Source organism: Ailuropoda melanoleuca, chromosome X (genome assembly GCF_002007445.2).
Source record: "Ailuropoda melanoleuca isolate Jingjing chromosome X, ASM200744v2, whole genome shotgun sequence".
NCBI lineage: Eukaryota > Metazoa > Chordata > Mammalia > Carnivora > Ursidae > Ailuropoda > Ailuropoda melanoleuca.
In genome coordinates, this window is record NC_048238.1 from 15510911 (window position 1) to 15534259 (window position 23349).

Consider the following 23349-nt stretch of genomic DNA (forward strand, 5'->3'; position numbering starts at 1 on the left):
AAGAATCTACAAGTTAGCTTAATGTAACCGTCATTAGTTTTGTTAGGGGGAAAAAAAGGCCTGGTGCCTTCTTTTATTTTTACAGTAAATACTGCTAGTGAATATATTTATCCCATTGATATGTTTGAGACAAAAACCCTGGCAACTCTATACCCTCTCCACCCTCGGGTCCTTGCCTTTCCTCTTCTTTAGCCCTGAATTTTGCTCATTCAAATAAATCTTCCCTGTTTATTTTACTAAACTCTCCATGTACTTCCCCTGAAAAAAATATCACTGACAAATTCTGTAATAAGTGCCACTACCACTCGACAACCATTTCCCGAGGTGACAGGTGTGGGACCATGAAGGAAGTGGATGGGGCAGACTGCAGACAACAGAGCTACCAGGAGAGCCACGAGGAGTTGATGGTAGTGTCCCAGTGAGGTCTTAGAGGAGATGGCACAGGCCAGAGCCAGGGGGCTCAGCAACCCTGCTGCAAGGGAACTGGCAATGACATCCTTAAACTCTAGAAGAGGAGGCCTGAGACAGAGGAGCCCAACATAAATTGTGTCTCACTAAGGGCAAGGGGCCAAGAGCTGGTAATTTTGTCATTCAGGTTCAGTCATTTGTCAGCCCCGCTTACCTTGTCCACCACTTCTCCACTTCTAATTTAGAGAAAGTGCCCTTTTTGGCTCCTGTTTATGAGAGAAAGGCCTAGAATAAATTGCGCCCAGGGCTTGGCTTCTGTACTGTGGTAACAAACACCACTAAAATCTTGGTGGCTTATACCAACGAACATTCATTTCTCCTCCATGCCTCGTGTCCAACCCTGGTCAGCTATGCTTCTGCTCTGTGTCGTCCTTCCCCTCGGAACCAGGCTACTGGACCAGCCTATACCCACAACACTACCCAGCTCATGGCAAAGGAGAAAAAACACACAGCAAACCACAAGCTGCCTCTTCAGGCTCTAGCCAAAACTGACACATTACTTCTTAGCCTATCTCATCCGTGAAAGCAAGTCTCACAGCCATTTCTGAGTTCAACAAGGTAGAGATGTGAAATCCTCCCCTAAGGATGAGAAGTAAATAATTGTGAACAACTCTTATATGAACAATTATGCTGCCATGATGATCTCACCTGCTAGCCATGATGGGCTGGGCCCCCCACCCTCACAGCCCACCCATAAGTGAATCTGAAGCAATCGGAGATTTATATGGTAATGAACCACTTGCATTTTGCTTTTTGGCTTATAAAAAGGTATCATATAAGATGAAATTCCTACTTTTTAGGATGGGGGAAAAGGAAAAAGGAATTGAGATACTAATCAGACAAAATAGACTTCATAGCAAAGAATATTACCAGGGATACAGAGAAATGTTATGAAAATGATATAGTCATCTCACCATGAAGACATGACAATCCTAAATGTGTCTGTACCTGAAAAGAAGCTAAGGGATACATACATAGTGGCTAGAATAGAGAGTCCAGAAATAGATACAAATATGACACATTGATTTTTGATAAAAGTCTAAAGACAAACAGGGAAAGGACCGCCTTTTTTTTTTTTGAATGATTTTATTTTTACATAATCTCTACACCCAACATGGGGCTCGAACTTACAACCCTGAGATCAAGAGTTGCATGCTCTACTGACTGAGCAAACCAGGTGCCCCGAAAGGACAGCCTTTTTATAAATGGTGTTGGAACACAGAAATACAAAGGGTAAATAAGAGAATATTATGAAAAATTATATGCCAATAAATTGGATAACCAAGAAGAAATCAATAAATTCCTAGAAGCACACAACTTTCCAAAACTGAATCAAATGGAAAGATACACCATACTCATGGATTGGAAGAATTATTAAGTTAATTAAATTAATTGTTAAAAAGCCCATACTACCCAAAGCAATCTACAGATTCAATGCAATCCCTATCCAAATACCAATAGCACTGGGGGTGCCTGGGGGGCTCAGTCGATTGAGCGTCCAGCTCTTGGTTTCGGCCCAGGTCATGATCTCATGTATCATGAGACTGAATCCCACATTGGGCTCCCCGCTCAGTAGGGAGTCTGCTTGAATATTCTCTCCCTCTGCCCTTACCCCACTTGTGCTCTCTCTCTTGCTCTCTCTCAAATAAATCTTTTTTAAAAATACCAATACCATTTTTCACAAAGCTAGAACAAAAAATCCTAAAATTTCCATAGCACCACAAAAGACCCCAAAGAGCCAAAGCAATCTTGAGAAAGAAGAACAAAGCTGGAGGTATCACAACCCCAGATTTCAAGATATACTACAAAGCTACAGTAATGAAAACAGTATGGTACTGGCACAAAAACAGACACATCAATATAACAGAATGGAGAATCCAGAAATAAACCCATGATTATATAGTCAATCTACAACAAAGGAGGCAAGGATATACAATGCAGAAAAGACAGTCTCTTCAATAAATGGTGCTGGGAAAACTGGACAGCTACATGCAAAAGAATAAAAGTGGGCCACTTTTTTACACCATACGCAAAAACTAGCTTGAAATAGATTAAAGACTTACACACAAGACCTGAAACCATAAAACTCCTAAAATAAAACATAGTCTGTAATCATGTGGACACTGACCTTAGCAACATATTTACGGACAGGTCTCCTCAGGCAAGGGAAACAAAAACAAAAATGAACTATTGGGACTACACCAAAATACAAAGCTTTTGCAGTGAAAGAAATCATCAAGAAAATAAAACGGCAACTTACTGAATGGGAGAACATATCTGCAAATAATGTATCCAACAAGGGGTTTATATCCAAAAGATATAGAGAATTTATACAACTCAATAACAAAAAAGAAATAATCTGATTTAAAAATGGGCAGAAGATCTGAACAGACATTTTTCCAAAGAAGACATACAAATGGCCAACAGACACACAAAAGATGCTCAACACCACTAATCACCAGGGAAATGCAAATCAAAACCACAATGAGATCACCTTACACCTGTTAGAATGGCTAGTATGAAAAAGACAAGAAATGACAAATGTTCACAAGGATATGGAGAAAAGGGAACACCTGTGCACTATCGGTGGGAATGTAAATTGGCGCAGCCACTGTGGAAAACAGTATTGAGGTTCTTCAAAAAATTAAAAATAGAAATACCCTATGATCCAGTAATTCCACTACTGGGTATTTACCCAAAGAAAATGAAAACACTTAATAAAAAAGGTATCTACACTTCTATGTTTACTGCAGCATTATCTACAACAGCCAAGACATGGACGCAATCCAAGTGTCCACTGATCAGTGAATGGATAAAGAAGATGTGGTATACAGACATACACTGGAATACGACTCACCCATAAAAAATGATACTGTGCCATTTGTGACAACATGGATGGACCTAGAGGGTATTATGCTAAATGAAGGCAGAGAGAGAAAGACAAATACCATATGATTTCACTTATATGTGGAATCTAAAAAACAAAAATAGAAATAGATTCATAAATACAAACAACAAATTGGTGGTTGCGGGGGGGGGGTGGTGATGGGAGGATGAGTGAAACAGGTGGTGGGGATTAAGAGGTACAAACTTCCGGGGCGCCTGGGTAGCACAGCGGTTAAGCGTCTGCCTTCAGCTCAGGGCGTGATCCCGGCGTTATGGGATCGAGCCCCACCAGGCTCCTCCACTCTGAGCCTGCTTCTTCCTGTCCCACTCCCCCTGCTTGTGTTCCCTCTCTCGCTGGCTGTCTCTATCTCTGTCGAATAAATAAATAAAATCTTTAAAAAAAAAAAAAAGAGGTACAAACTTCCAGTTATAAAATAAGTAAGTCACAGGGGTGAAAAATACAGCATAGGAAATACAGTCAGCTATATTGTAAAAAACGTTGTATGGCATCAGATGGTAACTACACTTATTGTCGTGAGCGTTTCGTAATGTACATAATTGTTGAATCATTATACTGTACACCTGAAACTAACATAATATTGTATGTCAACAAATACTCAAATATGACAGCCACTCAAGGAAAAAATGAAAATAATAAAAAGATGTATTTTTTAAAATGTTAGGTGAGTAAAAAAAACAGTAAACCTTAGATGTCAAAATAGTTGTTAACATGGTTAACATGGTTATAAAACAAAGCAAAGACCAAAAGTAATGAGTAAAATAAAAGATACATAATGGAAAAAAATTTAATAAATAGTGTTGGAACAAGTGGACATCCATATGCAAGAATATGAATCTCAATCTAACCCTCACACCTCATACAAAAGTTAACTTAAAATGAATCACAGATCTAAATGTTAAATGGAAATATATAAAACTTTTATAAGTAAACATAGAGGAAAAACCTTCGTGACTTACAGTCAGGCAGAATTAGCTATGGAACTAAAAACACAATCCACAGAGGAAAAACCAATAAATTGGACTTTAGCAAAAGTAAAAACTTCTGCTCTGTGAAGGACAATGTTAAGAGATAAAAAGACAAGCTACAGACTAGGAGAAACTACTTGCAAGTTGCATACTCAACAAGAGAATTATATCCAGAATATATGGAGAACTCTCAAAACGCAACAGTAAGAAAACCAACAACCTAATTTAAAAATTGGTAAAAACAAACAAAAAACTTGGACATTTCGCCAAAGAGGATATATGATTGACAGATAAGTACATAAAAAGCTCAACATCATTAGATATTAAGTAAATGCAAATTAAAACCACTATGAGATACCACTACATACCTACTAAGATGGCTAAAATTAAAAACACTGCCAATACTGAGCGTTGACAGAAACCCCAAACGTTGCTAGTGGGAATGCAAAATGGTGCTGCCACTCTAGAAAACAGTTTGACCATTTCTAATAAACTTGAACACTTATCCTACAACCCAGCAATCCTGCTCCTGAATATTCACCCCAGAGAAATAGAAAACTCTACATGCATGTTTAAGGCAGCTCAATTCTTAACTACCAAAAACTGCAAACTCAAATATCCTTCAGTAGCAAATGGATAAACACACCGTGATATGTCCTTATAATGAATACTACTCGGCAGTGAAAAAGAACAAACTCTTGACTCACAGCAACCTGGATGAATCTCACAGGCCTCCAGCTAAGTAAAAGAAGCCACTCTTAAAGGTTACATACCACACGATTCCACTTACATGGCATTCTCCAGAAGACAAAGCTACAGTGATGGAGAACTCATCAGTGTTTTCCAGGGCTTAGGGGTGCGGAGAGGGTGTGACAAAGGGGTAGCAGGAAGGAGATTTTGGGGAGTTGAAGGGGCTGTTTTGTATCTTGATTATGGTTATGGTTACATGACCCTACATGTTTTAAAATTCACAGAACTGTACACTAAATATATAAAAAAGGAAATGTGATTTCTAGCACATTCTTTTTAAAAAAAGTTTTACTGAGATACAATTCACATAACATACACTTTACCCATTTAACAGATACAATTCAATGGTTTTTGCTATAGTCACATACTAACAGAAGCATCACAGTTAATTTTAGAATATTTTCATCACTCGCAAAAGAAACCCCACACCCACTAAAAGTCATTCCACATCTGTCCCTAACCCTCAATCCCCCAGGCCTAGGCAACCACTAATCTACTTTCTGTCCGTATAGATTTGCCTGTTCTGGACATTTTGTATAAATGGACTCGTACCATATGTGATCTTTTATATGCCTGGCTTCTTTCAAGTAGCATAATGTGTCCAAGGTCTGTCAATGTCATAGATGTATCAGTACTTCATCCCTTCTTATTGCAAATAATATTCCATTGTATCGACAGAGTACATTTTGTGTTCCCACTCATTAGTTGACGAACATTTTGGTTGTTTCCACTTTGGGGATATTATAAATAATGCTGCTATGAACATTCATTCATAAGTTTTCGTATGGACGTGTGTTTTCAGTTCTCTTGGGTATATACCTAAGAGGGGAATTTCTGGGCTATATGGCAACTCGAAGGGCAATGTTTTGAGGAACTGCAAAACTTTTCCAAAGAGGCTACACCACTTTAAATTTCCACTGGCAATGTACGAGGGTTCCAATATCTCCACATCCTTGTCAAAATGTATCTGTTAAGGGGCGCCTGGGTGGCACAGCGGTTAAGTGTCTGCCTTTGGCTCAGGGCGTGATCCCGGCGTTGTGGGATCGAGCCCCACATCAGGCTCTTCTGCTATGAGCCTGCTTCTTCCTCTCCCACTCCCCCTGCTTGTGTTCCCTCTCTCACTGGTTGTCTCTATCTCTGTCGAATAAATAAAATCTTAAAAAAAAAAATGTATCTGTTAAATGAAACAAGATGAAACCAGCGAGGGAGACAAACCATAGGAGACTCTTAATCTCAGGAAACAAACTGAGGGTTGCTGGAGGGGAGAGGGGTAGGAGAATGGGGTGGCTGTGTGATGAACATTGGGGAGGGTATGTGTTGTGGTGAGCGCTGTGTATTGTGTAAGACTGATGAATCACAGACCTGTACCCCTGAAACAAATACATTATATGTTAATAATAATAAAATTGATCTTTCTCATTGCATCTATCCTAGTAGGTTTGAAATGGTATCTCAATTGTGGTTTTGATCTGCATTTCCTTGACAGTTTGTGATTCGAGCATCTTTTCATGTGCTTATTGGTCATTCGTATATCACCTTTGGAGAAATGTCTATTCAGATCCTTTGCCAATTTTTAAGTTGAGTTATTCATCTTTTAATACTGAATTTTAAGAGTTCTTTATGTACTCTTGAAACAAGTCTCAACATATATGTGATTTGCAATTTTCTCCCATTCTGTGGGTTGTCTTTTCACTTTAATGGTATGGTTTGCAGCGCAATAGCTACTTTTTTATAAAGCCCAATTTATCTATTTTTTTTTCTTATGTTGCTTGTGCTCTTGTTATTGTACTAAGGAGTCTTTGCTTCCCCTACAGTCGGGAGATTATTCCTGCATTTTCTTGTAAGGGTTTTGTAGTTTTAGCTCTTACACTTAGGTTTATGATCCATTTTGAGTTAATTTTTGTATATGGTACAAGGAAGGGGTTCCTTCATTGCTTTGCATGTGGATATCTCATTGTCCCAGTACCCTTTATTGAAAAGAGTATTCTTTCTCCATTTAACTGTCTGCCACCCTTGTAGAAAATCACCTGACCATAAATGTGGTGGTTTATTTCTAAACTCTCAATTCTGTTCCCTTTTGTTCCATTGATCTGCACGCCTATAGCCTCAGGCCAGCACCACACTGTCTTCATTACTGTTAGCTTTCTAGTAAGTTTTGAAATCAGGAAGTGTGAGCCTTTCAACTTTGTTCTTTTTCAAGATTTTGGATCCCTTGTATTTCCAAACGAATTTTAGGATCAGCTTGTCAATTTATGCCAAAAAGTGCCTGAGATTTTGATAGCATTGCATTGAATCTGTAGATCAGTTTGGAGAGTATTGCCATCTCAATTATATTGTCTTCCAATCCATGAACATGGGATATCTTCCTGGAACAATCTTAAGAATTGTTCCTATGCTTTAAGCTTCCTAAGGGCAAAGTCTGTCTTTTTTGTTCACCTCTCTAACTAAAGGTCCTAGTCTACGTAGATAAATAAATGAATAAATGTACAATAAAGATATTTTTACTGATTTATAGTCTAAAATATCTTTTCAAAGATAGTTAAGAGTGTAGATATTATCTATTTATATACATTTGTATTATGCATAGCTAATGTAAGTAATTTTCCTCTTAAGAAAGCTTGTTTGATTATTACACACATTCTTCTGTTCAGTCTTTCTTTAGGAAACGGAAGAAGCAACTCAGGTATGCACAGCAGGAAATTTGGTAATGATTCAAACAGAAAGTAAAGCCTTATATTTGCTTTAAAAGTAGGAAAGTGGGCAAAATAGGGGAGCTCCTTCAAGCATAGGAAATAGCTTATTGCTAGACTCACAGATGAAATGGGTAAAACTAAGAATAGTAACCTCACAGGATAGAGGTGAAGTTAAGGCGGCAGAAGTCAGGGCAGTGAATTTCAGTGGGGAAAGGGGTACAGCGGTGGAGGGTGACCAGAGAAAACAGTATACTTGACTCCCTAGGGTGGTGTGTGTGTAGTTTAAAAAACATATTCAACATTATAATTATCTACCTGAAAAATGAAAAAGATATAAGCTAAAGCCTTCATACAAACTCAAGAAAGAACACCTACACAATCTTCTTGGCTGGTGGCAGTACAAAGATGACTCTCAGAGCAAGCAGGAGATGGAGCAGATTTTAACAGTAGAGAGCAGAGATACTGAAATGGTGATATCCACTGCTCCTTAGAGGGTATGTGTGGGGAACAGGAATGGGAGGTAAGAGCTGCAAAGTGGATGCTGAGCCAATACTGGAACAGCAGAATGCTTACAGACTTGGACAGGAGGTCGAAACAAACTAGACAGAATTAAACAAGAATTTATTTATTAGGCTTATATGTTTAATAAATGTTTGCCGAACTAATTTTACTAGCCAACACTTCCACACATTTCAGTTGACTCAGTTCCCTTCACACACACACTCCCACCCCCAGGGCCACAACACATCTTTAAACAGACCTTTTCTCTCTTTTCCAAATCACCCCCTTCTCCCCAACCCCAGCAGCTACCCCGTGGCCCTGCCATATCTGGTCCCAACACTTAGGTACAAGAAATTTCAATTGTACAACACTGATTGCAAGGGGTGTGTGTGTGTGTGTGTGTGTGTGTGTGTGTGTGTGTGTTTAAGATTTATTTATTTATTTGAGCGGGGGAGAAGGAGTGGGGGAGAGAGAGAGCACAAGCGCACAAGCAGGGGGTTGAAGCAGGGGAGAGGGAGAAGCAGACTCCCCACTGAGCTGGGAAACCATTGCAGGACCTGGGATCATGACCTGAGCCAAAGGCAGACACTTAACCGACTGAGCCACCCAGGCACCCAAAATATATATTTCTTAATATAAATGACATCACAACTATATTCTTTTGTGTCTGGCTTTTGCTCAGTGTTTTGGTTGTGAGATTCAGAGTCCTGGGATCGAGCCCTGCATGGGGATCTCTGCTCAGTAGGGAGTCTACTTCTCCCTCTCCTTCGGCCTCCTCCCCGCTGTTCATGCTCTGTCTCTCTCTGTCAGATAAATAAAATCTTAAAAAAAAAAAAAATACGGGTTCCTTCCAATCCATCCTCCACAAAGAAGGTCACAGAAAGAACTAGAATCTCAAGACTTCACTGCCCTGCTCAGAATTCTCAAATCATATATAACAGAATCTGAGTCCTTAGATCGCCATACAAGGTTCAGCAGGTGCACATCCAGCCGCATCACCTGACATACACACCCTCCTCAGCCCCTGCCCCACAACCTGAACTCCAGTTTCCTGCACAGGCTCTGCTCTTGCACTTCCGAGCCTGTGTGCCTGTAGTGCCCTCATGGCAAATGCCTCTCCACACGCTTGCTCCTCTGTGAAGCTTCCCCTGGCTTCCTTTCTCCTATACTCCAGGATACAGAGGTCAGAGGCCTCCAGCTGACCCTTACCCTCCGTCTTCTCTCCTTTAGATTAAGAACGCCTAAGTACACTCACTGCCTTGCTCAGCTCCCAGGGAGGAACGTACAACTCAATCGACCAAATGAAATACCTACAAGATAGACTAGGACAAATGTTGAAAATAGAGGATTACTCACCATCACCTCCCTCCACCCCCATGTTGGTAAAGCAAAAAACAAAGTGGAAAATTCTATTATAAAAACTCCAAAAACTGGTTAAATTCATTTGTTGTGCTGAAATTTTATTCTAGCAGCTACCACTTAAAATATTAAAGGGGATGGGGAAGGGCAATGCCTTGAACTGGAGATTTCTTTTTTTTTTTTTTTTTAAGATTTTATTTAGGGTGGCTGGGTCGCTCACTCAGTTGAGCATCTGCCTTCAGCTCGGGTCATGATCCCAGGGTGCTGGGATCAAGCCCCAAGTTGGGCTCCCAGCTCAGTGGGGAGCCTGCTTCTCCCTCTCATGCTCCCCCTGCTTGTGCTCTCTCGCTCTGTCAAATAAATAAATAAAATCTTTAAAAAAAATAAATAAAAGATCCCAGAACTCCAGGATCATGACCTAAGCCAAAGGCAGACACCTAACTGACTGAGCCACCCAGGCACCCCTAGCCTTTGTTTTAAAATGATTACACCTGGGGTGCCTGTCTGGCTCAGTCAGTGCAACATGACTCAATCTCCCAGTCGTGAGTTCAAGCCCCACATCAGGCGTGGAACCTACTTAAAATAAAAATTTTTTTTAATGTTAAAAAAAATTAAACAATTACATCTGTAATCTCGACTAGGGGCTGTGTAACACTTTCTTTTTCCATTAGTTTAAAAGATAGGTTTTGTATTATTTGATATGTAACCCTTGGGCATTCAGAGAATGCTGTTGAAGACTTAAGCTCCAACATGCAGCAGCCTTACGCTTTTTACCTAAGCAGATCACAGGTGTACAACTTTCACTTTTGAATGATGTCTTTTGCTAAACTCCTGCTTATCTGATTTTCCCCCTCTGGATTTATAAATAATGCACAAATTACAAGGTGCCCTGGGCCTAGGTGTTTGCACCATCTCATATGACTGAAGGACGGCTTACAGCGAAATAAAGTGGGTCAGGAGGCAAGTACTGCAGGCATCCACACCAATCCAGCTGTGTTCCAGCTTCACCCCAGGTCCCAGCGCTCACCTTTCACTTTTGAAACTTACAGAAACTATGTGGGCCCCTTAGCTACCATCAAACATACAAATGACTTCACCACTCTCTTAAGACATTTTATCTCTTTGCCTCTCTCACCAATCCCTGTTGCAAGGTGGGGGATTACTGAGATGTTTGTCCTTAGCCTGGGGTTGTGAAAACAGACAGAACACAAACTCAGTGGGGTTGCTAGGATCCTCTGGCCAGCACCTGAAGTCTGAGGGATTACTGGCAGCCACACTAGTAATGTCTCCCCCAAACAGGAGAGCTGTGGGCATCACTATTTATTTTCAACTCTAAGACTGTCTTTTACTCTATTAGGTTCAGGGTCAGAGTACGGAAGGACCACACATGTCACTCCGAATCCGGACTCTCACTAGGAGATCTACTAAGAGTTCACTGATGGGCTTTGGTGGGGGTGGGGGTGGGGAGGGAGGTGGAGATCCGTGAGACTCCTGGAATTTCTGTGTGAGCATTTTTCTCGGGAGACAATAAAACACTCAGCTTTCATCAAATTCTCAAATGGGTCTGTAACTCATTTGATTAAGAACCGCTACTCTACGTGTATCTTACGAATATAAATTATGTTCTCCCTACCCACTGTAAGGCAGATGTGATATTTATTTCACTCTGTGACTTTTACTAATAGAGTGAAATAAATATCACATCTGCCTCACAGTATTTAAAGAAAGGGCCTATTAAAGTTTCACTATTTTAACAGACAAAAATACAAGTTTATTTGGTGTTCACAGCAATCTGGTGTATCTGAAGTATTTCTCTCCATTGCTCTGGCCTGTTTCCAACAAGACACAGTGCTTATCACAGCGCTGTCAGCTCACCAGAAGGATGACCTTGTAAAAGGTCCCCTCAACTCTCTTGGCTGAATTCTTTAACTGTAAAAGGAAATGAGGTGACCTAACCAGATGATCTTTCGGATCCCTGCAAAACTTGAAACAATTCTAAATCTCTCCCTTGTATGGCTTATTACAGTCCTCTATTTTTAAATAGAAGATTCAAGGACTTTTTTCATTCAATTACTCAAAGGTTTCTATCTGGCACTAAAATATTTAAAAGCTGTCCTGAAAAGGGCATAGCAAAAGCCCTCCTCCTGGCACCTAAAAGAGTTGAAGTAGAAGGTGGCAAAAGGCAGGGCACTGAATTGTATCAGGAAGGAAACAATGTTATCATTTCAGTGCTTGCCTTCTCCAATCACCACACAGAGCAGACAGCCATCTCTCAGCCATAAAAGGGCTCAGGGATCCTAAGGGATCTGGGGACCACACTCCTGAGACCTGCTCTATTACTTCAAAGCTGGAATGTATTTTTCCTGTCCATGCATTTAAATTCTTACAAGTAGGTGTCTCCAAGCAAGGAAGAATTTTAATGTTCTATACACTTCAGGACACCTGGGTGGCTCAGTTGGTTAAGCGTCTGCCTTCGACTCAGGTCATGATCTCAGGGTCCTGGGATCGAGCCCTGCGTCAGGCTCCCTACTCAGTGGGGAGCCTGCTTCTCCCTCTTCCTCTGCCTCTCCCCTTGCTCGTGTGCTTTCTGTGTGTGTCAAATAAATAAATAAAATCTTTAAGATAAATAAATAAAATTCTACACATTCAGTAGCATACTGCACTTATTCTTCTATAACTTGCTTTTTTCTCTCAACATTAAATTTCTGAGTGCTATCCAATTTGATACATGTAAGTCTAGGTCACTCATTTTTCTTTTTTTTAAAGATTTTATTTATTTATTTGACAGAGATAGAGACAGCCAGCGAGAGAGGGAACACAAGCAGGGGAGTGGGAGAGGAAGAAGCAGGCTCATAGCAGAGGAGCCTGATGTGGGGCTCGATCCCATAACGCCGGGATCACGCCCTGAGCCGAAGGCAGACGCTTAACCACTGTGCCACCCAGGCGCCCCTAGGTCACTCATTTTAACTGCTATATAGTATTCATTGCGTGGTTAGATCTCTATTTGTCCATTCCCGAAGTGATGAACATTTCAATTGTTTCTAATTTTTCTCTTTTACAAACAAATGTCCTTGTACCTGTCTCCTTGGGTAATGGGTAAGAGCACATCATTAGTATATATAACTACATAGAAACCTCCTGGGTCATACGGTACGCATAGCTTCAACTTCACCAATATCTCCCAATTGTTTTCCAAGGTGACTGTACCAGTTAATAGTCTGCAACTTACATTCTATGGCATAGACTACTAGCTAATCACTAATTGAATTTCATTTTCTTCTTAGACCTTCAACTACACTACATTTCCCATCCTCCCTTGCAATCAGATGTGACTATGTGTTTGAGTTCTAGCCAAAGGAATGTGAATGAAAGTGAAGTACCCAATTTCCATGCCTGGGCCATAAAACTCTCCCATAAACAATCTTCTGTACTCTTTCCTGCTCCATCAGCTGGATGTCGACATCCAGGGTGATCTTAGAAGCTGCACACCGAAGACGGCAGAGCCGCTGGTAGCCCAGATCCCTAGATGACACCTTTATTGACCTGGACCCACACCCTGCTGTTGTAGGAGTGAGAAATAAACTTCTGTGTTTATTCAAGGAAATTTTGGACTTAGTTACAGCAGTTAGCCTATCTTAACTAATACCTCTTCCCATGAATAGTTTGTGAGATTTGCCTCTTTTCTACAACCTTGTCAACACTTAGAATTATGCTTTGAAACTGCTGCCCAGTTGTCAGTCTGAATTTATTGCTTTGATCTGCTTTACTTTCTCGGGTTACTAGTGAGGTTAAGCCATCATTTTACATGTTTATTAATTTCTCATCTGTGAACTGCTTGTTTATATTGTAGAATACAATCATAGAAATATAACATATAAAATTGCTATAAATGAGAAAGGCAGTCAACTAAAGGGAAACAATGAAGTAGGACACTTGGACTGAAAATATTCTTTGGTTATCCTGGCACTTCTCTTTGCTATTAAGAGAAGTAATGAAAAGAGAATATTTACAAACCCAGAAGCTAAACAATGACATCACCTGCTATCTAATCAAACAAACTCTCAAGTAAAACTGAAACTTAAATCCAATCAACTGTAAGTGGGGTTTCTCCAAAGACTCTTAGGATTAAGCTTCTGTAATTGCCATTTATCACCCCAAAACTTACTCTAAAAATTAAGAACCTAGTTACAGGAGTTTTGGGGTTTCTATGGTATTTATTTCTGCAAATATCTCTATCCTGCTCATTTTTTTTTTCAGGTCTTTTATGCGGGTCACAATTACAATGCAGAACAGAAGGAGTGATAGCGGCGACCCTTGAGGTCCCTGACTTTAAAGATACTGTTTCTGATCTTTTGACAATACATTAGTTATGTTTGTAGATTTTTTAAAAAAGATTTATTGATTTATTTGAGAGAGAGAGAGAGAGTCAGCGAGGGACGGAGAGTCCCAAGCGGACCCCACGCTGAGCATGGAACCCCACAAGGGGCTCAATCTCACAACTCTGAGATCTGACCCAAGCCAAAACCAAAAGTCGGACGCTTAACTAACTGCAGCACCCAGGCACCCCGTTTGTAGATTTTTTTTTTAAACATTATCCTTTATCAAGGTAATGCAACTCCCTAGAATGCCTAGTGCTAAGAGGTGTTTTTAAAAAATCATTCTAGATGCTGAATTTTATCAAATACTTTTCTACACCTATTGAGATGATCACACTATTTTCTCCTTTAATTTATTAATATGGTAAATTGCATTAGATTTTCTTATAGCAAATTTCCTTGTATTCCTGGGTAAACTCCACTTGATTATGATGCATTTTTTTTAGACATTGCTGGATTCATTTTATTAGCATTTTACTTCATATTTCACATCAATATTCATAAGTGAATTTCCTCCACAAATATTATTTCTCATTATATCTTGTTTGCCTATGGTTATCTTGGCCATATAAAAGCAGTTAAGAGTTATCCCTCTTTATCTTTTATCCGAAGCAGTTTAAGATAAGGGTTATCTGTTAATCTTTTAACCCCACCCCCACCCCCGCCACTCCATAGTATTCACTGGGCAAAGCCCCAGCTCCGGTTAAATCTGACTCTTTGCCAGCGCGCCTGGGTGGCTCAGCTGTTGAGCGTCTGCCTTTGGCTTGGGTCATGATCCTGGTGTTCTGGGACGGAGCCCCGCATCCAGTTCCCTGCTCAGCAGGAAGCCTGCTTCTCCCTCTTCCGCTCCCGCTCCCCCTGCTTGTGTTCCCTCTCTTGCTGCCTCTCTGTCAAATAAATAATCTTTAAAAAAAAAATCTGACTCTTTGCCTATTCTGGGGGTGCACCTGTGCAGCCACCTGGGCCTGGAGAAAAACAGCCATGCTGATGGACCTCACTGGAAATTAATGGCCCCCAGGGCTGTCCAAGAATCATATTAGAAATCTTCGGTTTCTTTTAGAAAGAAGGACTATTGTATACCCACTCCTCTCTCTTCAAAACTACAGTAACTCCTATCTGTACTCTCGGCTGATGACTGTGCCTTACGTTTCACTGAAAAAGTAGAAATAATCAAAAGAGAACATGGCGCCCATGTACCCCGCTTTCCTTCTCGTCTGGATGGATAAACTATCTGTGCTCCTCTTCAAAGTCACGCACCACAGGCGTGCACGCTACACTCCACCCCGCTCACTCAAGAACTTCGCTCCAATGACCCTCATGCCGCCTCTTCTCAGTCTTACTTGGCAGCTGCTCCGGATCTTCTGGATCTCTCCATTTTTGTAAAGCTCCTCTTTGAACATCATCTTTTCTCTGTCTACACTCACTCCTTTGATCTCATCCAGCCTCATGACCTTTTAAATACCACATATATACCAATATCACTCCCAGATTTTTCTCTCCAGCTCAGACCTCTCCCTTACTTCAAGACTCATATATTCAATTGCCTACTTACCGTTTCTACTTGGATGCCTCATGGGCACCTCAAACTTAATAAAAACTCCTTATCTTTCTCCCCCAAATTTGCTCCTCAACAATCTTCCCCATCTCAGCAAATGGCAATTCCATCCTACCAGGTGCTCAAGCCAAAACCCTGGAGTCATTCTTGACTTCTCTTTTTTCCACACACCTTATACCCAATCCACCAGTAAATCCTGTTGTCCCTACAAAACTTCCCCCGAATTCCACCACTCCCAGCAGTCTCCACTGCAACCACCCTTGTCTGAGCCACCAAGCTCTTGCTGCAGAAGCTTCCTAATTGGTCACCCCGCGTTGCTTCGTGACCCCTTACAGACAAAATTCTATGCAGCTGATGGAGTGATTCTTTTCCAACATTATTCAGATGTCACTCATTTGTTCAAAATCCTTCCATGGCTTCCCTTCCCACTGAGAATAAAAGCCAAATTCCTTCACCTTTGAAGATGAATGAATAAATAAACCTCTGAATGTTCCTTGTTCCTTGTCTGTAAACCCACCTTGGACTAAGATTTTTTTGTGACTCAGTCTATTTCTTCAATAGTTACAGGTCGAATTAGGATTTAATTTTTTCTTAACACTGCTAACATTAATCTAGAAAACTGTCCAGTTAACATTTCCAAATGTACTGCCAAAAAGTACTGATGGTATTTTTCCATTTTCTCCTAATATTGTTTATTTGTCCCTCCTCCCCGGCTCCCATCAGCCCTTCCAGAAGTTTACCTATTTGTTAGTCTTTTCTAAAAAACAGCTTTCGGGGCACCTGGGTGGCTCAGTCGGTTGGTCAGCTGCCTTCAGCTTGGGTCATGATCCCAGAAACCTGGGATCGGGCCCCACATTGGGCTCCCTGCTCAGCAGGGAGTCTGCTTCTCCCTCTACCCCTCCCCCTGCTCATACTCACACTGGCTCTCTCAAATAAGTAAATAAAATCTTTAAAAATAAATAAATAACAGCTTTTGGTTTTGTCAATCCTTATTGTGCTATCTTACACTAATTTTTGCTCCCGTATTATTTCCTTTCTTCTGTTTTCTTGGCTACACTCTTACCCTTTTCTCAATGAGTTAATTTTCAAATCTTTCTTCTTTTCTAATATTTATTTCAGAATATAAATTTCAAATCCCACTTTAGCTGTAGCTCATTTGTACTTGGAATGCTTGTGTTGTCATTCGGTTCTAGATATTTAATAATTTCCGTTGTAATTTCTTCTTAGAGATACACACACATCCATGACATATATATCCATGATCTATTCAGATATATTTAGAAGTGGGCTTAGTAAGATTCCAAACATACTTGGAGGAGATTTAGCAGCTGTTTGTTATTGCTAACTTTCTTGCATTTTGGCAAAAACTCCAGTGTTCATAAAGTTGAGTCTTCAGTATTTTTGAGACTTTCTTTATACCCTAATTTGTCATTAATTTTTGAAAGCCTTTGCAAGGTTGAAACAAATACGTATTTTCTATTGGTGGGGTGCACAGTTCTATGTATGTATACTTGATTGAGTTTGTTTCTTACGGTGCTCAAATTTTCTATGTCCTAATTATGTCTCTACTTGATCTGTTAGTATCTTAGGGGAGCACAAAAGTTCGTAGTAGGATTATGGGTTTGTTCACTTCCACAGTTAGGTCAAATTTTGCTTCATACATTTTGAAACTGTGGTACTCTGCTGATTTAAAATTGCTTTATTTGTTTGGTGAATTATCCTTTTATCATTTAGTAATAACATTTTTTATCCATAATAATGAATTTTTAATTTCAAGATCTAAAAAAAATTTTTAAATAAATAAATAAAATTCAAGATCTACTGTCTGACATTAGCATGCTCACACCAATTTCTTCTTTTTCAGCATCTGCCTGTATATCTTGTCTAACTAAACTACTTTCAACCTTTGGGGGCGCCTGGGTGGCTCAGCCAGTTAATTGTCCAACTCCTGATTTTGGCCCAGGTCATGATCTCAGGGTGGTGAGATCGAGCCCCACCACAGGCTCCACACTCAGTGGGGAGTCTGCCTGGGATTCTTTCCCTCTGCCCCTAGCCCTGCTTGCGCGCTCACTCTCTAAATAAATAAATAAATCTTTAAAAAAAAAATACACTACTTTCAACCTTTGAGTATTCTGTTTAACGTTGTACCTCTCGCTTAAAAGAAAAAAAAAGAGAGAGAGAGAGATTGAGCCCGATGCAGGGCTCAATTTCACGACCCAGAGATCATGATCTGAGCTGAAACCAAGATTCCACTGCTTAACCAACTGAGCCACTCAGCTGGCCCAGGTTGGGTCTCTTATCAACCACATATATCTTAGGGTGCCTGGGTGGCTCAGTTGGTTAAGTGTCAGCCTTCGGCTCAGGTCATGATCCCAGGGTCCTGGGATGGAGCCCCATGTCTGGCTCCCTGCTCAGTGGAGAGTGGGCTTCTCCCTCTCCTTCTGCCCCCACTCGTGCACAAGCTCTCTAACAATTAAAATTTATAAAAGCCACATATCTTTAAAAAATGTTTTTAATAATTTCTATTACCTGGCTAATTTAAGCATTTACATTCATTGTGATTACTAACATAATTGGACTTATTTGCATCTCCTTGTTTTATCCTTTGCTTTTTTTTTTTTTTTTTTAACTTCCCTAAGCACTTTTTTCCTTCCTTCTCTAGCAGTGATAACATTTTCTTTATTCCTCCACTGTTTTAAAAGTTATATATTCCTGGGGCGCCTGGGTGGCAAAGCGGTTAAGCGTCTGCCTTCGGCTCAGGGCGTGATCCCGGCGTTATGGGATCGAGCCCCACATCAGGCTCCCTCTGCTATGAGCCTGCTTCTTCCTCTCCCACTCTCCCTGCTTGTGTTCCCTCTCTCTCTGGCTGTCTCTATCTCTGTCAAGTAAATAAATAAATATTAAAAAAAAAAAAAAAGTTATATATTCCTGGGTAGGGGGAGGATGAAACAGGTGGTAGGGATTATGGAGGGCACTTGTCATGGTGAGCACCAGGTGATGTATGGAAGCGTTGCATCACTGTACGGTACACCTGATACTAACATAATACTGTAAAAAAAAAAAAGTTATGCTTAAATATATAACTTTTAAAATTTTTTTAAAAGTTATATATGCCCTTTGTGTTCAAGCATTACATATAAATTCTTGATTTAAATATATAATACCTCTCCCCTCAACGTGCTAAAGGTCTAAGAATGCTTTAACCCACCTCCCATTCTCCTTCCATGTTATTTCACAGTATTTAATTATATCTTTTTTAAACTTGCCCCAAATCAGTCTTTCTTATTACTATTTGTTCCCTGCTCCATGTTTTATTTATCCCATTCTTTTCATTTTAAATTCCATTGCCACTAAATAAGCAATATTTACTTACTTACTGTTCTGGTGTCTTTATTATCTGTTTTTTGTACCAAATAATCTGCAGTTACAATTACTGCCTTGATCACCATTTCTGATCCATATTCTCTTATCGCTACTTTGTACTTAACACTTTTGTTTATGAGCTTTCAAACAGAACTGATATTCAAAAAATGTACAAAGTTAGTATTATCTGGACCAAAGTAAATCTAGAAATTTTTTTTCAGTCAATAATTATTTGAAGGTAATCCCTGGAGTGTATAATTATATTCTCTGTACACACAAAATCATATCTGCAAAAGGACCCTTTTGTAAACATAGCTCTTTTCGTCTTTGCCTTAAAAATTTAAGTAATATTTAGTAGCAAATATATTTGGCAAGTGACTAATGGAAAAAGTTGTTCTCTTGCACAGATACAGGAAAAGGAATTGACACGCTATTGTCTCTAACCGAAGAATAATTATGAGTTTGACGTATTTAATACTGAACAATTTCTAACAAGTGAAATCAATTCAAAAAGCAAATCAGGAGCACCCGGGTGGCTCAGTTAGTTAAGCGTCTGACTTTGGCTCCGGTCAAGATCTCAGGGTCCTGGGATCGAGCCCCTCCTGCTCGGCAGGGAGTCTGTTTCTCCCTTGCCCTCTGCCCCTCTCCCCGCTCATGCCCGCCGTGCTCATGCTCCCTCTCCCTCCCTCCTGCTCTTGCTCTTAAATAAATAAATAATCTTTAAAAAAATAAAAATAAAAAGCAAATCAGAAACAGTTCAGAGCTTGTACCAGCTGACACTGAAAAATACCTCATAAACATCTGCATACATCTACAGGAGATGGGGAGATACGGCATAAATTTTAGAAATCACTAGTCCAGCTCATTCACTTTTTTATGGCAGAATATGCATAAAATTGCCCATTCATTTTTAGAGTGGTTAGGTGACCTAAGATCACTCAGAAAGATGATGAGACCCTAAATTGATTAAGAATCTACAACTGTGAAGACTAGCTGTTGGGGCAGAATGGGTGGGGGAAGGGGGGAAGGAGTGCGAGTCCGCAAATGCAGACTCATGGGATTTCCCAGCAGGACTGGACTTGGAGGATTCTGGTTAGCCACAAGAGTAAAGAGGGCAAATATGAGAGCTTCTCACCAACTACCCCCAAAATAAATACCAACTAAAGGCTGGGACACCTTTTTTTTTTAATCATTAAAATGTTGGAGAGGAAAGTCCAACACTGCAAATTTGCTTTAATAAGACAGTCCTTTTACTCCTGAGAGAAGACAAGCCTGGATCAATGGCTGGGTCATTAGGATGGCTCAGAGCCTGCTGGAAGTATTTTATCAACAAGGACCTAACGGTACCTTTCATGTGCCAGGAACACTGCTTAACACAAAAGGAACAAATTGATGAGGCCTCTGTGCTTAAGGACCTCACTGCATCAATGGGGAGATATAATTATGTTTATAGACCAGAAAGCAATTGGTGGTTGTACCAAGGCCTTCAGGAAAGGGAGTAACATGGCCTACGGTGGTGAGGTGACGACGCGTTGCCTAGGTATGTGTGGTCTATGTCAAAGTCACAACACCACCAACGGCACTGTTTACTGATTGCCTACTGGGTGCCAGGCAATGTACTAGGCACTAATTTTTTCTTCTCAATACCTCAGTGGAGGTAGGTGTTATCGTTCCCATTTTACAGATGAGGCCATGGACTTAAGACAGGTTGAGTAAAGGCTAACATGCCATTCAAGGCAGAGCTGGGCACATAAACACAGGTGTGACACAAGAACCAAGCTTCATCAGTTCTCCTTACAGCCCTTCCCTCACAGTAAGGAAGGGAAAAACATTTCAACTTGAATTTTAAAACAATTTGTAGATGTAATTATAATATACTCCCAACAGGAAGGCAAAAAGTAACCACCATTTGCCTGCCTACTTCTTCTCAACTTAATGTCATCTCTTCCAGGATTCCACTCCTGCTACCCAAACTGGGTTAAGCTCCCCAAATAAGGACCACAGTTCTTCACGTGCAGTTTTAAAAGCCAGTAAGTTCTGAAAATCTAAAGTGTTTTCGTTAAGTTTGCAGCAAGCTTGGTGACAAAAGGAGACCTGAACTGACATGAAACTATTTTAAGTCTTTGCTTTTCCTACTCAGTGTGAATATTCACGTTCAGATGTGAGAAAAATGTGTTTGATTAAGGGACGCTGCCCATTGCAGTTATTATAGAATATATATGCATATTACACCTTTCTAAAATCCAAACATTTCTGACTTGCAAACCACATCTGGCCCCAAGGATCTCAAAGGACTCCAGAACTATACCCTAAAGCATGAATCTCATTGCACTACAAGCATTTATTCTTCTTTGTAAGCCCAGCTCCTGACAGAGTGTCTTCCATATAATAGGGACACAAATATTTCATGAATGAAGAAATAAGACTGAGAAATTGGCTAAGAAGGGAAAATGGTCAGCGGCTTGGGAATGACTATGGTTCCTGACTTGAGGCTGAGCCTCTAACCATGGAATGCTACTTCCTTCTCGGACATGGAAGTCCTATTAATAGTTGCTGCTGATTGAGGGAAAGGGACATAGCTGCTGTCTTCGCTAGGAATAAAAATAGTCCAGTGGTCTTACATGATGGGCCCACATACAACTTTAGCCCACTAATACAGAACAGCAGGCATATTCATACCTCACACCACACGGGCAGCCTCACAGGTTCTCCTTGAACTTGGGAGAAGACCTGCATTTGGCTCTGACCCTACTACATGTGGTAACCTTTTTGGCCTATAGTTCTCTCATCTGTAAAATATCAACCAGAGTAACCCCTAAGGCCCTCGCAGGTGCGTCTCTAACAAGATAACTCATGGGAGGGGCAGCAGCAGTTGCCCCACACTCTGGAGGAGCAGGATACAAACCTCAGGACGTTCTTCACTCCTGTCTACTGCCCTGGCAGTCCTGAGTTCACCGTCCCCATTCAGTGTGCTCTGTCCAACCTCTACACACCTCCTCTCTCACCCCAAAAAAGAACAGTCAATGCAAAAAGACGCATTTCGGTACCCAGGGCACCAGGGCGGGGCGGGGGGGGGGGTAGGTCCTGTCTTCAATCCCAAACAGAGGTCAAAGAATTCTGTGAAGAGTGGCCGCACAGCCCTTCGGTCCCCTGAAAGAGGACGGGGTGGAATGGGGCTGGGGGTAATCACTGGGCAGCAAGCACTGAATTTAAAGAGAAAACCTCCTAAATGCCAAGTCCCAGGTCCGGGAGGGGACTGGGGAGGAGAATAAGTGCACAAGACGGCAGCTGGGGTGGTCCTTCCTTACCTGGTAGCACAGGATGGTTTGCTGGACCAGCCGTGCGTAGCCATCCAAGCGGACCCCGGAATTGCTCCTGCTCCTCATCTCCGCGTGCTGCCGGGGCCGCAGCGCCCGACGGGCTGTGCAGAGGCGGGACGCCCGACCTGCGGCCGCCGAGCGGGCCTGGTTCCCAAACACTCACAGCACCAGCGAGTTCTCGGGACAGTGCCCGGCGCTGGGAGGTCGAGACTTTTTAAAATGAAAGAACCAAAGTGTGATTGGAAAACAAGGCAACCAGAGTTTCCCCCCTCTGCAGGGCGCGGGGGCGGTGACGGGGGCTGGCGCTAAGGCGGCCCCTCCTTGACCAGGCCCGCCGCACTCTCGACAGCCGCTGGTCCCGGGCAGCCCCGCGGAAGAAGCCGGGAACTCGGTTCAGGACGTGAGACCGCGACGACCCCGTCGGGCCTTTTTGTCTTCGAGCGGTCTGGAGGAGGCCCCGGGGCGGCCCGCCAACCCCAGCCTACGCTCCTGCCGCAGCCCACTGGCCGCCCCGCCCCCGGACCCGCCCCCGGCCCTGCCGAGGAACGCAACCCTCCGAGTCGTGGCTCGAGGGGGAAAGAAAAGGGGGTGGCCCACGGGAGTAGCGGACCACCTGGCTCCGGGTGGGAACCAAATTGCCTCCCTGAGCCCCTTACCTCCCTGCCGGCCGCCGACCCCAGGGGAGGCTGGGAAACAGGCCCTTCCGCGGTGACCACCTGGACGCCCTGGGTCCGCCCCAGGCCCCACCTCTGGACCCGCCTCCGGCTCCGCCCCCGCTGCAGAGCGGAACCCGCGGAGCCGGGCCTGAGGAACAAGGTTAAGGGGACCGCTTCGCCAGACGCCCAGAACGCCCCTAGTACGGTCGCTTGTGGCCCTGCCCGGTCCTGAGATGAGCTCACGACCGCGTCCGTGATCCCGCCCTCCAGCCCCGCCCCCGCATCGGAGCGGAACCCCGGAGTCGGGGAGATAAAGAACGGGCTCCAGGGCTCCTCCCCGAGTTGCCATGAGGCCCCGGGGTTGGGCAGCCAGTCTCACCGGAGGCGGGAGAAGTAGGCCCGCCCACCGCGGCCGCCTGGGCTGGCCGCTGGCCA

The 23349-nt window shown here is 42.1% G+C and overlaps 1 protein-coding gene across 6 annotated transcripts in view; it reads right to left on the reverse strand.

Moving 5' to 3' along the window:
• Positions 1-23165, reverse strand: part of PHKA2 (phosphorylase kinase regulatory subunit alpha 2) — a 76063-nt gene extending 52898 nt beyond the window's left edge. For 3 of the 6 annotated variants that reach the window (XM_011236690.3, XM_011236686.3, XM_011236682.3), the window contains exons 1-2: positions 22915-23163; positions 22247-22468 (exon numbers count right to left, since the gene is read on the reverse strand). In XM_011236690.3, the coding sequence (XP_011234992.1) occupies positions 22247-22324 (78 nt within the window). In that variant the 5' untranslated portion in view covers positions 22325-22468; positions 22915-23163. Of the gene's footprint in view, positions 1-22246; positions 22846-22914 lie in introns of those variants that run through there. The other 3 variants (XM_034649100.1, XM_019809819.2, XM_034649099.1) reach the window with 3 other exon arrangements.
• Positions 23166-23349: the final 184 nt, after the last annotated feature.